We start from the raw sequence: 13,325 nt of genomic DNA, 5'->3' as shown, positions 1-13,325 counted from the left end.
TCTTCAAACAAACAAACAAACAAAAATCTCTAGCTGCTTCTCTGTATGACCTTTGTTATTCATTTGACAGTTAGTCAAATAAACTTCTTGCCAAATCATTTTGTTCTCATTTTGCCTTGGCTAACATTCAATGCCCTGTCTCTCATTTCTGCCGCTAGTTCAAATAGTTTTAGACCATTATTTATCTCTCCTCTGTGCAGAGCTTGGTGCACACCAGTGACATTCCCCCTTACTCTTTTCCCTTACAAAGATGACAGACCCAGTTTATTTAAAGTTTTTATTAGATCTTTCAGTCTCTTTATCTTTTGCTGAGCTCTGCTCCACCTTTTCTATTATAAGCTTTAGATAATAAAGACCAGACTGTGTTGCTCTTCCTTGTGTTCAACGTACATTTCACCAGGAGTGATCACACTGCAGTCAACAAAGATTGCTTATGGAGTAAGGTACTACTCAATTCAAGATTCACAATCTGCCTTGGAATGATCAGGACTATACACAATATTCCAAGTTCAGAGAGGTAATTTCCTCTGCTTTCAAGTACATCTCTACTTACGTGGCTTATAATGTTATTATTTAGCTTTTGCTTCTGATTAGTTTTATTTGAAAATAGATATTTTTAACCCACCCGTAGCATGCTGGTTTATATTTAGTCCCATTGATGACTCAGTCCCATATGTCCAGCTTCTTAATGTTACAAATGAAGCTAGACTTAGTGCTAATCTCATTTTAGTAACAACCTCAAGTCCCCTTACCTCCACATTGGTATAATGGGGAGCGGTGGTCCTGCTCCCGTTGCAGTCAACTTTGAGACTTCATACAAATGCCATACAAAGAAGGACAGGTCTAGCAATTGTGCCTACAAATGCTCTATTTTCCTTTTTTTAGCATATGTTTTTTATTTACTCTTTTCCAATCAATTAGTGTCTCTCTGTTCATGAGATTATTAAAAATTGCAAAAAGTTTCTCTGCCTCTTTTGAAGTCTTTTATAACTCCAGGACAGGCCCTGATAATATCAGCATTCTTAATACAATCGAATTTCTTGGAACCCTGATTTCCCTCAGTACTTTTTTATGTACATATGACTGATTTTGATATCCTTAATATGTTCTGATGTTCATTAAATTTTCTGCTGCAAGCAAGAAAAGAATGCATATGTCTTTTTCAAAGTCATACCTATTACTTTACTGTATGTCAGACAGAGTAGTTACAATTTTCTCTACTTTCTTAATTTACTCGAAAACTTTATCAGAAGTAGGACAAACCACCATACAGTTTTTGTCTATTCTCACCTCTCATATTTTTACACTTACACAATTGCCTCTGTATTTTACAGCAAAATTTCTATGATTCTACTGAGTTCCTTCTGTGTTTCAAATTAATTCTTAATTATTTGGCCATTTAGAACTACTTTTCCTTACAATTATTAGTAAATGGCATACATAGCCATAAGGTTAAATGTTTTTATCTTGGACCACTCCTAATTCCAGCCTATTCTCCCTGTTTCTCCTGACAATTTTCTTCCATTTCACTCCACTACCCACCTTGTGCAACGTTTCAAAAATATGAGGACAATCTCCCATCTCTACATCAAGACAACCAAGCCCTATGTATTTCTCAAAACTACACTGAGAAAGGCCCTCTTTCTTTTAAATACAGAAGTAAATATTTGATCGTACTAATCATAAGGATACTGCTCATTTGACTCCTTTCAAATCAAGCGTATGTAAATAGCTATGCATGTGAGTACACAAGGAAATAACAATTCGAGGAGTTCTCTCTTCTTTCTCCCCTTTTTGATTTTGTATTGGTTAGCCATGGATGCTTTATACCATGGAGCAGCATAACACACTTGGCCATTAGGGAATACACAGATCACCAGAAGTACACATTTTGACTTGTATTTTGAAGGAACACATTCCAACTTTCTGTGTAAAAAGAGTGCACAGCAGTTTTGTTGGCTGGGACCTGTGGGGCACATGCAGTTCTGAAGGTCTGCCCTAGGCAGCATTTCTAAACAACCACCTCTTACACAATGTGCATAAATTGCTCTGCGAGCCTGCCCCAAGCACTCCCTGCCTAGACCTCTTCCATCCTTCTCACCTTGCATGGCACGAACCTTGAGTTTAGATCTATTCACTCTAACCCTGCATGCCAGTGCATTTTTATTTTTTAAAAGTAATGTGTGTTAACTAACTTAATCCCCCCAAACCTTAGGTTATTCTTTCTAGTGCACTGTGGTATATCAAATGCTGGTAACGACAAGGGCATGGAAACATATAATATCTTCCAATTAGATCTCAAAGGTTATTTTTAAAAGGACAAAAGGTTTTAGAAAAAAAGTGTCAGCTTCCATTGGTTATTATAACAGATGTTCCCTTGTGTCCTTGTGCTGGATCTTGCTGCATCCTTAAGTGAGAAGTCACATCAAAGTGTGATCCATTACAGCCTAGTGAATAGTTTCTAATGGTTTCAGTGTCATATAGATGCTCCAGGGCATATCCAGTTAATGTGTAAGCATGCTTATCAAAGTACTGCCTGTGGGAGCTGTAATAATTGGGAGAGGCTGCTGGGTGGTCCCCTGGGGTTTGATGAGGGGACATGTCTGAATGCAGGTAGTCTTTAGCTAGTACCAAACTAGATTTTGATATTCGGTCAGAATTGGGGCTGCTTATCCTAGACAGTGTTGTGGGGCTGTTGTCATAGTCATTTTCACGTGGGCTCATAATCTTTCCATCTCGTTGCTGGATGTGTTCACAGGGAGGAGTGCTGGCAACCGTTGGGACGCGGCAGACATCTCCTGCCAACTGCTGCTGAGGATAGTTTGCAAAACAGATAGTGTGCTTCTTCCCTGTGCCATTAATGGAGACCAGTGGATCAGGGGTCGTTTTCCGCAGCTGTAGTCTGTTTTCTTCCTCTTTAATCATTTGCTGGGTGGCTCTTATTAGAGTTTCAATTTTGCTGGGCTCATGCGGACTGCTCTGGTATTGCTCGGTACGGTATCGGTCACCTGATTCACTGGCAGAGCCAGGATCAGGTGAGCTAACGACACTGTCCTCATCCCAGTGTCCTCTCCCTAGGAAAGAGAGAAAGGGGAGAAGCATTGAGGTTGAAGGAGGCAAGCAATCTTGAAGAACAAGTACACTGAACCTTATTTTACAGGCAGAAAACCGAGACAGAGGCAAGTGACTTGTAACAAATTCACCAAAACTGGCCATGGTAGAGCCCTTGCTTTTCAGTGACAACCTCTAGTTTCCAGTGTCTGCACATGGAACAAGTAACACAGCTGAAAATATACAAAGAAGAGATCTAAGCACCTCAACACAGACATCCAGTGCCACCTGAGACACTCTGGGGTAACCAAGCATGTGCACAGGCCCAGCAGGTATGGCACCAACTCTACAGGAACTCTGTGTCTTCTGGAGCAGCTAGAGGCCAGGCAGGGTACCCTAGGGCATGTCAAAATGCCCTCCACACCGAAGTTCAGGCCTCTGACCCCTCACTACCTCTTTGCATCAACAAAGTCTGAGTGAATTGGGACCATGGTGAAACCAAAAATCTCAAGGAATTACAAATGGACATCATTCCAACATGTCTTCTTAGGCCTTTCCAGGAGCTAAAACATAGAGACAGCATTGTGGAATAGTTTGTGGCCCTGTAGTGACTTTACACAGCTTACACAACAATAAATAAACACAAGTAATGAAGCAGTTCTTCTTTAGAAGCATAAGAACCCATGGCTGTTAGACAAGGTTACCGTAAAAATGTGATGTCATATCCCAATGCATAAATATTAGCTGTATAAAACTTTTAGAATGGGAAAATATAACTATGTTCTTACTGCTCTTTAAAAAATAAGGCCCATAGACATATCAGAGAAGATGTTCAGCTTGCTTGTAGCTGAAAGGACAGACAGAATCAGACCTGTCAATCCTCACTAGGAAGAAAGTGAGTGGCCCCCAGACGTGAACAGCCAGCTAATGCCACACTATAATGAAGGGCTCGATAAAGGGTTTGCTGAGATACGTGCCTGCAAGAGGGCACATGTTGGACTTGCACAAATTACTTAACGATGCCTTTGCCTCAGCACATACAAAGTCCTCTTTGGGCATGAGGACTGTTACGTTGGTTGACAGGACTCCTCAAAGGAAACCCATTTTCAGACTAGCACAGGTAGTTCCCTTGCTCTGTGTTGGGTCGAGGCATACAGATCTGTTTGGGTGGTAGACCTACTGCTGTGTTGCAGAGTTCATGACAAAAATCAGTGATGGGCTTTAATAATAAACGTATCCTGCCATTTGTCGATGGAAGTACTGCATTGTGGAGTATCTCATGAGCATAAATCTACCCAAAATGCCAGGGCCTGGAGGTGGAAGGGAGCTCCAGCCACCAGAGCACGTGGTACATTCAGCACACCACGACACACTGGGAAGCTGGTTGGCCACAGCTCTAAACCATGTGCTCAGTTTGTCTCACTGCACAGACCATATCTGCAGTGTCCCAGACTTCCTGAGTGTGACCAGAAACACGTGGGTTCATATGCAATATCCAGGGCCTGCCATACTGGTCAGCTAATTGTCATTATTGTGAGGTGACTCCGAGCCAGAACTACCAGAAGACACATTAAAAGAACAGAAAAGAAAGAAAATATTTTCTGCCCAAAGAAACTGCCCTGACAGAAATGTTCACATAGTATTGTCAAAAGGAGTTTCATTTGTGAAAGGCCAAGGTCTGAAACTGCCTAAATCTAAATGAAAATGGCACATTTGTAAGGGAAGATGAGATCTTCCTCTCCTCAACTAAGACCAACATGTCAGGTTTTACCACCAAAGCTACATGCAGACTGAAGGCCTAATGAAACACACAAGACTTGATACAATAAAGAAAATAACTGCAGCACCAGGAATTACAGCAAAATCAAGGAACAAACTAAAATCAAATTATATTATCCACTTGCATTGATTATCCTTGATGAAAGTATGGAATAAATATTTAACATTTTTGTATTTGTACCTCCATATGATATTTCTACTTTATTATCTTTCTATGCTCAGCAAGAATTATCATGCATAAAATTTGCCAGCAAAATTATCATACATTTCTCAATCTTCTTTTCTGGAGAAGAAAAAGCTAGAGAAACACAAGTATGACAGAAGTACAGAACAGACACAAGGAAGGAGATGTGCTCTCACTGGAAAAGTGGAGAACAGTCCTCATCAGCAAAATTTAGGGCTCCTTTTCTTTCCTCATTTTTCCTCTGACTCTATTTCCCAGAACTTGCTATTTAACCATTTTTCTAATCTCAACATAATTTTCCTCAGATTGGAGTAAAATAGTACAGTTCTTTTTGATTTCCAAAACCTCATTCTGCAAGTGAACGGAATGGTACTGATGTAATTAGCTTTTATGAGTTCTGTAATACAACCTATGTTTTGACAGATTATTTTAATAGAAAAGCATTTTTTTTTATGCTGTATCTATCCTTACAACCTTGAACTCTGACTTTTGGGTCAGTTGCAGTCTTTCAACTCTCAGCCTACCCTTTAAACCCAAGGACCTTTGGATTTTTCGAAACCCAAGATCAGCCTTTCACTGAGGTTTTTTTTGTTAGCTTCACCCTCTGAAGATGCGCTAATGCACTGAGTTTGCAACCTGCCAGACACCAAGCAAGGCTTCAGGCTTCGTGCTGAAAGAATGGAGAGACTCAGATTGGCTAAAAATTATAGCTGGGGATAAATGTCTGAAACCAAAAGAAAATGTTAATTTGAATTGCCCATTTCAAATAAAAATAAACAGCAAACCTTACACAATCTAGTAATAACCAGTGCAGAGAAAAAAGCCATTTGGAGAACAATTTCTCCAAAGACTTTAAAGATTTTTTAATATCTACCTTGGATCTAGCTCTAATTTTTTGCTAAATATATTCCATCCAAAGTAGTTTGATCTTAAGTCAAATAAATAACACATTTCTATCAAGTGTATCATTTTGGTTATATTTTTAAGATCATCCTTAAAATCTCACCAGTCAGATATTTCCACCTTAATTTCACAGATTAAAAAATATGGAACAAAATTCTATTTTGCTGCATATAAGCCAGACTGTCAAACTCAACTTGAATTTTAAGTATTTCTCATCTCCATAGATGCAATCTCTGAGACAAGGACATACATCAAGAGTCTCTCTCATTTTCTCTCTCTCACATAAACAGCTGCACGTTTATGTCATGTTGCTTTATCTGAGATGGTGCCACTTCTGCAAATCCTTGTTATCTCTTACCATGAATCCTGTGCACTGATGTTATGTGGGGCATACTGTTTTCATACGCTTCTCTGCTTTCAGGGGATGACTTAGTCAGAGGCAATGCTGAACGAGAACCCCACCAGCTCTCCCTTCCCGGCTGCGGCGTGCCAAGAAAATACCGGCCAGCTTCACATCTGCCTCCTTCGCAGGCCTGAGTATGGAAGTGTCTGTCATCGGCCAGCCTGGAGTGGTCGAGTGCAAAACCGTAGCAGAGAGCACTGCGGTCCGAGTACTGTCTGTAGGCACAGGAGACGTCGTGGTGCTGGGAGCTCGGTCTGTCCGCCGGCTCCAGTAGCTGGGGAGAAGCCGTATCGGTCAGGGGGCTCCCGCCCCACTGGCTCTCGTGATCAGACTCAGATCTCTCGGTGTGAAATCCAGAATACTGCAAAACAGGAGAAGCCGTGGGGAAATTACTATGCCGGGGTGAAATCTGCAAGTAACTGCACTGAAAAGACAGAGTATGTATGTGATAGGGTGTTTTTCATGAGTGTGCCCACCTCTGCACCTCCTGATTGGACTCCTAGTCCTTTCCTGTACAACACTCTGTAATGAGCTCACAGATGACAGGACAGACCTCATGAAAGTCTAAAACATCCCATGTCAACCCTTAACAGCCATCTCCTTTATGATGTGTAATATTAAGCTCAGAAACGTCAATGTTGCAATTCATTATTTTTTTCATATGTCCAGGTTTTTCTTATTGCTTTGAAAGCTGGTGCTTATGCTCAGCAATGGTGCTCCAACGCTCCTCAGCAAAACGCTTTTGAAAGGGTCTGAAATAACGTCGCTCCTGGAGCATTCTTGCATGTCAAATTGAAACTGAATGTATTTCAAGTTCTTTTTCTAGGGGTTCCCTCTCTTTTCCTCATATTTTGTTTGTTCTTGGATTTTTTTTTCTTACCTGGAGTGGTATCTTTGAACTTCTTTCCTCCTATTAGTAGGGAAAAGAAGTCTCCTGTAGGTCCTGGGACTACCAACACTACTACAGAGTGAAGCTCCAAAGTGATGGTAGATCAGTAGGAAGCTAAAAATCACAGCTCTGTTGCAGTGTGGGAACAAGGAAAATCCAGAAACTATTCGCCAGAAAAGGTGACTGCTAGCCAAAGCAGGCAGAGTGGGCATTTGGCACCCTTGCTTAAGCAGGGCCCTCCCAACACAGAAGCGGCAACTAGCAGGCAGTTGGAAAAGCACACAGAATAGGAGCATGGGCATTTGTTTAGAGAGAAGTAAGGGTTAAGTTAAATGTCACAGATTTCTAGATATTCATAATGAATGCTTCAAACTTTTAGATACTTTTTGGGAAAGAAAAGAAATAAAAAGAATGCTTATTAAACCTCCTAGGATTTAGCTATCTCATTTTTAAATCTTTTTATTTATTGGAACTGTCGAACTTCATGGAACATCTTTAAATCAATTTCACCCATGATTACAGATTGGGATGAGACCAAAGCTGTACATGCTCACCTCTTCAGTACTGCACTCATGTCACAAATCAATGCATTACAACATGAAACATTGGAATTCTCTCATTCCATCACTCACCTTCCAGATGCCCACTCTGCCTTTTCTTTTAATAGGCATTAGGGCCTCTCTCCTGAAAACATAAGCTTACCTTCCCTTTCATTAGATTGAGTTGCTATGAAACTCCTCATTATCAGCCAGGATCAAGGTTTTATGCCCTTACCAATCGAAAGTACTGACCAGATGTTTGACTTACAGAAACTTAAACCATCTGTGCAACATCAGTAGTGGTTTTGGCATTTAATTGGGTATTTCTTCGGTATTCCAGTTTATATTTGTGAATACTGTTTGTTAACACGATAGGTTATTCAAAGGAAAGAAAGAAAGGGTCATGGCTTCGAGGAACTCGATTCTATTTTGTTGTTAGTTGTCAGAAGAACACCCGTAGGCAAAAAGCCTACCAATAGATATGGAGGAGGTCAGCAAGTTAGTACCACCATATTCATCGCAAGGTTTTAGAGATGAAATGGTAAATCTGATTTTGCATGGAGGTAAGATAGTTACAGAGCCACAAAAGAGTTCTTTTAAATGCCAGTAACTAGGAACTTTATTCAGCCATCACAACGTTACGTGACCAACTGGAACATCTAACTCTTCTATTTTCCTTTCAGATCTAATGTCTTTAAACTGCTTAGTCACAAAGTTATCTTCATAAATAGTGACTGAATTATTGTAAACTTTTTGACAAAAATATATAGATACAATTGTTTCCAATGAAAAAATCAGAAATTATAACAAGATTTTGACTGTTAAATTTTAGTTAAAATGAAAATGCACAAAAAAAAAACTACTTTTGTACCTGTTCTTAATTTTAGAATTATTTTTAGTGTTTTTGGGGGATTTGACTGTTATAAACTAGATTTTTTAATTAAAAAAACTTTAACTTTTTTTTTTTAAAGTTAAGCTGAAATATAGGATAATATAAGCATAAGTGTAAGTATAAAAAAGTTTAAAGTTCATTTATTTTCTTATTAAAAACAAAACTCATAGTATGTATTTCTTTCATAAGGAGGACAAGGAAAATTAATTTCTAATTATATTATAATGAAATTTCATTTTTTTGGACAATTTATGTTGATAATAAATGCCAGAGATTCTTTCAAACTGAAAATCCTTCATTTCATTTAGCCCCAATAGCTATTCTTCTATTAGTTCTTTGTTTGTAAGGACACCTCAGGGTCCAACACAGCTTCTCTTGAAGGGAATTTCTCCATTTAACTGAAAACTTACTCAATTTTTTTTTTTATCCTGAACCTAACCACAGAGGATTCAATTGCACAGGCCTTTGTGCATTTTTCTTAAAGAAAGCGAAAACTTTTCAAAGGGTACATGTTCGGTACATCAGAAATGCACCATGTAATGTCTTATAACCATGTAGTCAAGACCAACCATACTTCATGCATATTCTTTGTACTTGATGTAAATGATGATTGAGATCTGACCCATAGCAGCTGCTAGGCCATGGACAGAATTAAATTAACACACTGAATTGCTTGTGGCCCACATTGTCTACCAAGGTTTGGTTATGACTGCCTGCTCTTAAGGTAAAACATAAGCAGATATAGGCCAAAAATATGCCAAATTCCCTTTAAATCTAATCACATCTCTATTTGGCATCATCAGGCTGCCTCTACTGCTGCAGTCCTACCACTGCCTCTTCTGGGAATCTGATGTTGACAGGTGGAGACTCCAAATACGGGCATGTGTGACATGTTGACGGGGGGGGAATGAAAGGATGATCAAAGATACTGCTTTACTGAAATGGGAGTGGAAACACTATCTCTCAAGTCAGAATTAGGCTCCCATATGTCAAGTGATGAAAGACCATGGAAAACGGAATCAGCTCTACTGGAAATTATGGCCAATTAAAATTAGTGAAAATATAATTTTTTTTTTCAATCCCAGTCCTGCCTCACCAAAAATGTTTTCCTTTCTGCTAATTTTTGCCTTCTGACTCCTATCAGGCAGAATTTATTATTTTGGGGTTTTTTTGACAAAGTTTAACCAGCAGACAGAAGTTAAACATAATAAAGAACTTCAGACAGGCAACATCTGAAATCCCTTCAGGTGATCTCTGAATTGTTTTCTGGCATAAACAATAACAATAAATAAATCAGATGATCCTCCAGCTGGTTCCTGGAAACTGAATTGCCACCTCCAGGTACTAGAAATTTCTTCCAGAGTGCCAATCCAGTGTCCCATCACAGTGAGAGCACACCAGTGGGATTAGCACAGACATAGAAAGGGGCTATAGGCCATCACTGATGCTGTATTCACTCCAAGAAAATCTTCAAGAGGGCTGAAGGGGCAAGGAAATAGGAAAATAGAAATTCCACATCTAAGAAAAGCTCTACTTTACGAGACCCCATGGAAGTGCATTAGGCCAGTAGACAATTTAATATTTCTCAGGTGATTTTCTTTTGCCTGACCTTCCATTCCTACAGGTGTCTCACTGGCCTGAGCACTCATCCTGCCATATGCAGCAACAGCAGCCTGCTCCACACACCGTGCCAGATGTTCAAACAATAGAAGTTACAGATATCTAATTTTCTGGCAGCCTACTCAGATTTTTATCATTATAAACATTAAATATATAGTGAAACCCTCTCAGAGTTCTCTTTTCCATGAAAAACTTTCACTACAACAGCATTAACAGCTTTCCTCTTGATTTGTGTCTTAACCATGAGAAAAAAACATCACAGATGCAGGCTGCATTGTACTAAGAACATATGCATGCTTTTAAATCACTTTTATCTTACTTTTTACTAATGTAATCCTGAAATGTAAAATATGTTCTTTTTGCATTCACTGTTATAGGCAGAACAGATGGTGAAAGGCTTAGATTAAAGTAATACAGCATGTCCATTAAAATAACCCCCACTGCTGGTGACTCTTCAGCAGATCAGGAGTTATGTTTACTATAAAAAGAGGGGTTTGCTTTGCTTTTGAATACACTGGAAGCTGCCAAAGCTTTAGGCTACGGGAAGAAATGAAACAAGAAAACAACAAAAAAAGGCTGACTAGAATTCAACCTGTTATCTTTACCCATAGGGTGATAGAGGTGGATTGCAGAATTAATCCAGATTATCTGTTTAAAGGAGCTATAAAATCAATTTACCTCCAAAATCAGGTGTATTAATATACATCTACTAGAAAAGGCTCTTACTTTCAAAAATTCATGCATGCTGTAACACACACCAAAGCCTCCATCCAACAGCTCTTGGGTACATCCTTACTTGTATGCGTGCATTTGTTTTATACATATACAATCTTTATCCAAGAACTAAGATGAGATATGAAGCAATAAATGTTTATCCAGATCTGACCATAAAACATTTCCATTAGAGGCAGACAACAGACAATTTTAAGTATTTTCTTTAAACAATCATCATTAATGGGAGATTAAACTCCAAAGCAGTTGTTCAGATGATCACAATTAAAATGTTTTTCCAAACTTGTTGCTATTTCCTGTGTACAGAATAAATGAGGTCCAGGGCTAGCTTTTCGGAACACAAAATAAATGAGGTCCAGGGCTAGATTTTGGGAGCCCCTCACAATGATTATTATTATGGGAGAAGACTAGAGGCATCTTTTAACCAACTCACAATTTCCTTTTTCTGCAAATCTCTATCAAGTCCTCATCTCTCCTGGTTTTTCACCTCCTCTTTCAGCTCTCCACCTCTCTGGAAAGACAGGACTAGAAAAGCACTGTTCAAAGTGTCTGGGCAAATACTACAGCTGTGTCATGAATTTAGGGCTGCTCTCCTCTCTGCTTGCCCTTCCCCTGCCTGGGGCTGGTTTCAGAGAACCCACTAGCCCACTGTACTAACGTCAGTCAGTGTTAATCAGATACTGACCAATGCCTCTTAATTTAATGAACTCAGTTTTTTCTTAAAGAGTCTGCAAGCGCCATGTTACTCTATGCCTGCTTTTGCATAAGTTTTGAGGAAAAAAACATTAACCCTGTCTTAGGTGACCAAAACATTCATGTTTTGCCCTAGTAGTAAACGTTCAGCTGAATTTTATTAACATGGTTTTCACACAGTTTACGTCTCATGTAGCTATCCTAGGGGCACACAGCTGGCAAGGGAGAGGATTCTCAGTCATCACCCAATAGAGCCTATGATTCCCTTTTCTCGTCAAGACTGAAGCAAAGTAAATGGCAATGGGAAAAGAGAAAAAAAAAAGGAAAGAAAGCATGTACATTTAAAATTGTCTAGGTGCTCTTAACTTTAAGAAATGCTTTGCCCACTGCCATTATTTTACTAATAAACTTCCTGGTTCCTTCCTCCACCAAAATGCAAGCTCCTGTGTAAGCCAAAACCCGTGACTTCATGTTTCAGCCATGGCTTTTGAGTCGCACTCCTAATTCTCCGCAACTGACTGGCAAATTACGTGGGCTGGAGACTGAGGGACACAGGCCATACCACCTGCTGCATGTTCTTCACAGCAGCTTTTCTTAGTCTTTCAACAGTTTATTCAGTGGTGGAGAAGGATGAGAGGGATGCAAAGCCAAGCTGCCAGCGTTGCTTGTGGTGATGTGCTACAATGAACGGTATGAACATTTTTCAAGATACTGGCAACTAGCACGGCTGCTTCTTTCTGAATGATGAAATCTGTGACTTTACTACCAGGCAGCTGGTAAGGAGGATGTAAAATGAAACTGAAGACTAAATATCCTGAGCTTTCAGACAACAATCCCTGATAAACCAACAGTCTCAACTCTGCACTGCTAGTTCAGGATTTTTTCTGGTGACAGAGAGAATAAGGAGGTACTGATGAAAGTCACACTTTCAGAAAGCAAATTGATGTGGGAGGTTAACAGGTCTTCAGCTGCGATTGTCCTGCTAGCAAATGAGGACTTCTGAAAGGACTGTGTAAGGGGAGATGAAGGGTAATTTCAGTAAATCAAAGATGGTAACCTTAAAAATCCAATTTAGAATTAATTGTAGTATCTTTCCCAATTCTTTAAAGCAGTTTTATTACAATTGTTTGGTGTAGCGCGTTCAAGAGAAAGACTATTCTTTAACAACCCACAGAAATGCATGTGAACAAATGATTAAACAACAAGAGCCATAACAACCTCTGGCAAAATTAGATTCTTAAAATTAATGAGTTCATATCTAGGCGCTCGGTTAAATATTCCCTGTGCCAAAAGCAGGTGTCATTTAACTGAAATTCTTACCCTTGGTACTTTTGAGGGGAAAAAGAAAGAAAACACGGAAGTGATGCAGACACTTGGGCTCACATTGTACACTCTTAGAGGTCAGTTTAGAAAACATTGTGCCTGCAGAGAAACTGTAGTCATCAAGGTCATTATCAGTTAAATATTGACCTGGAGTCTTTAAAAATACATAGCTCTTCAATGTAACATCATGAATTCATACATTTATATCCACTGTGTCGTGGCATAAGGGCAGTAAGACTTGCATCATTATTTAGTAAACATAATGGTTATTTTGACAAACAGATTTATTTGAGCTAAAGGGTTGACAATGTAAGCAT

General features: G+C 39.3%; 1 protein-coding gene across 1 annotated transcript in view; it reads right to left on the bottom strand.

Annotated features, from left to right (window-relative positions):
- Positions 1-1,502: 1,502 nt before the first annotated feature.
- The window catches only part of SIM1 (SIM bHLH transcription factor 1), a 49,324-nt gene continuing 37,501 nt past the window's right edge, over positions 1,503-13,325 (bottom strand). Inside the window, exons 10-11 of the mRNA XM_052783739.1 lie at positions 6,276-6,681; positions 1,503-3,074 (exon numbers count right to left, since the gene is read on the bottom strand). Of these exons, the coding sequence (XP_052639699.1) occupies positions 2,344-3,074; positions 6,276-6,681 (1,137 nt within the window). The 3' untranslated portion in view covers positions 1,503-2,343. The remainder of the gene's footprint in view (positions 3,075-6,275; positions 6,682-13,325) is intronic.

This window comes from Harpia harpyja, chromosome 3 (assembly GCF_026419915.1).
Source record: "Harpia harpyja isolate bHarHar1 chromosome 3, bHarHar1 primary haplotype, whole genome shotgun sequence".
Classification (NCBI taxonomy): Eukaryota; Metazoa; Chordata; class Aves; order Accipitriformes; family Accipitridae; genus Harpia; species Harpia harpyja.
This window is presented reverse-complemented; position numbering and strand designations above follow the sequence as displayed.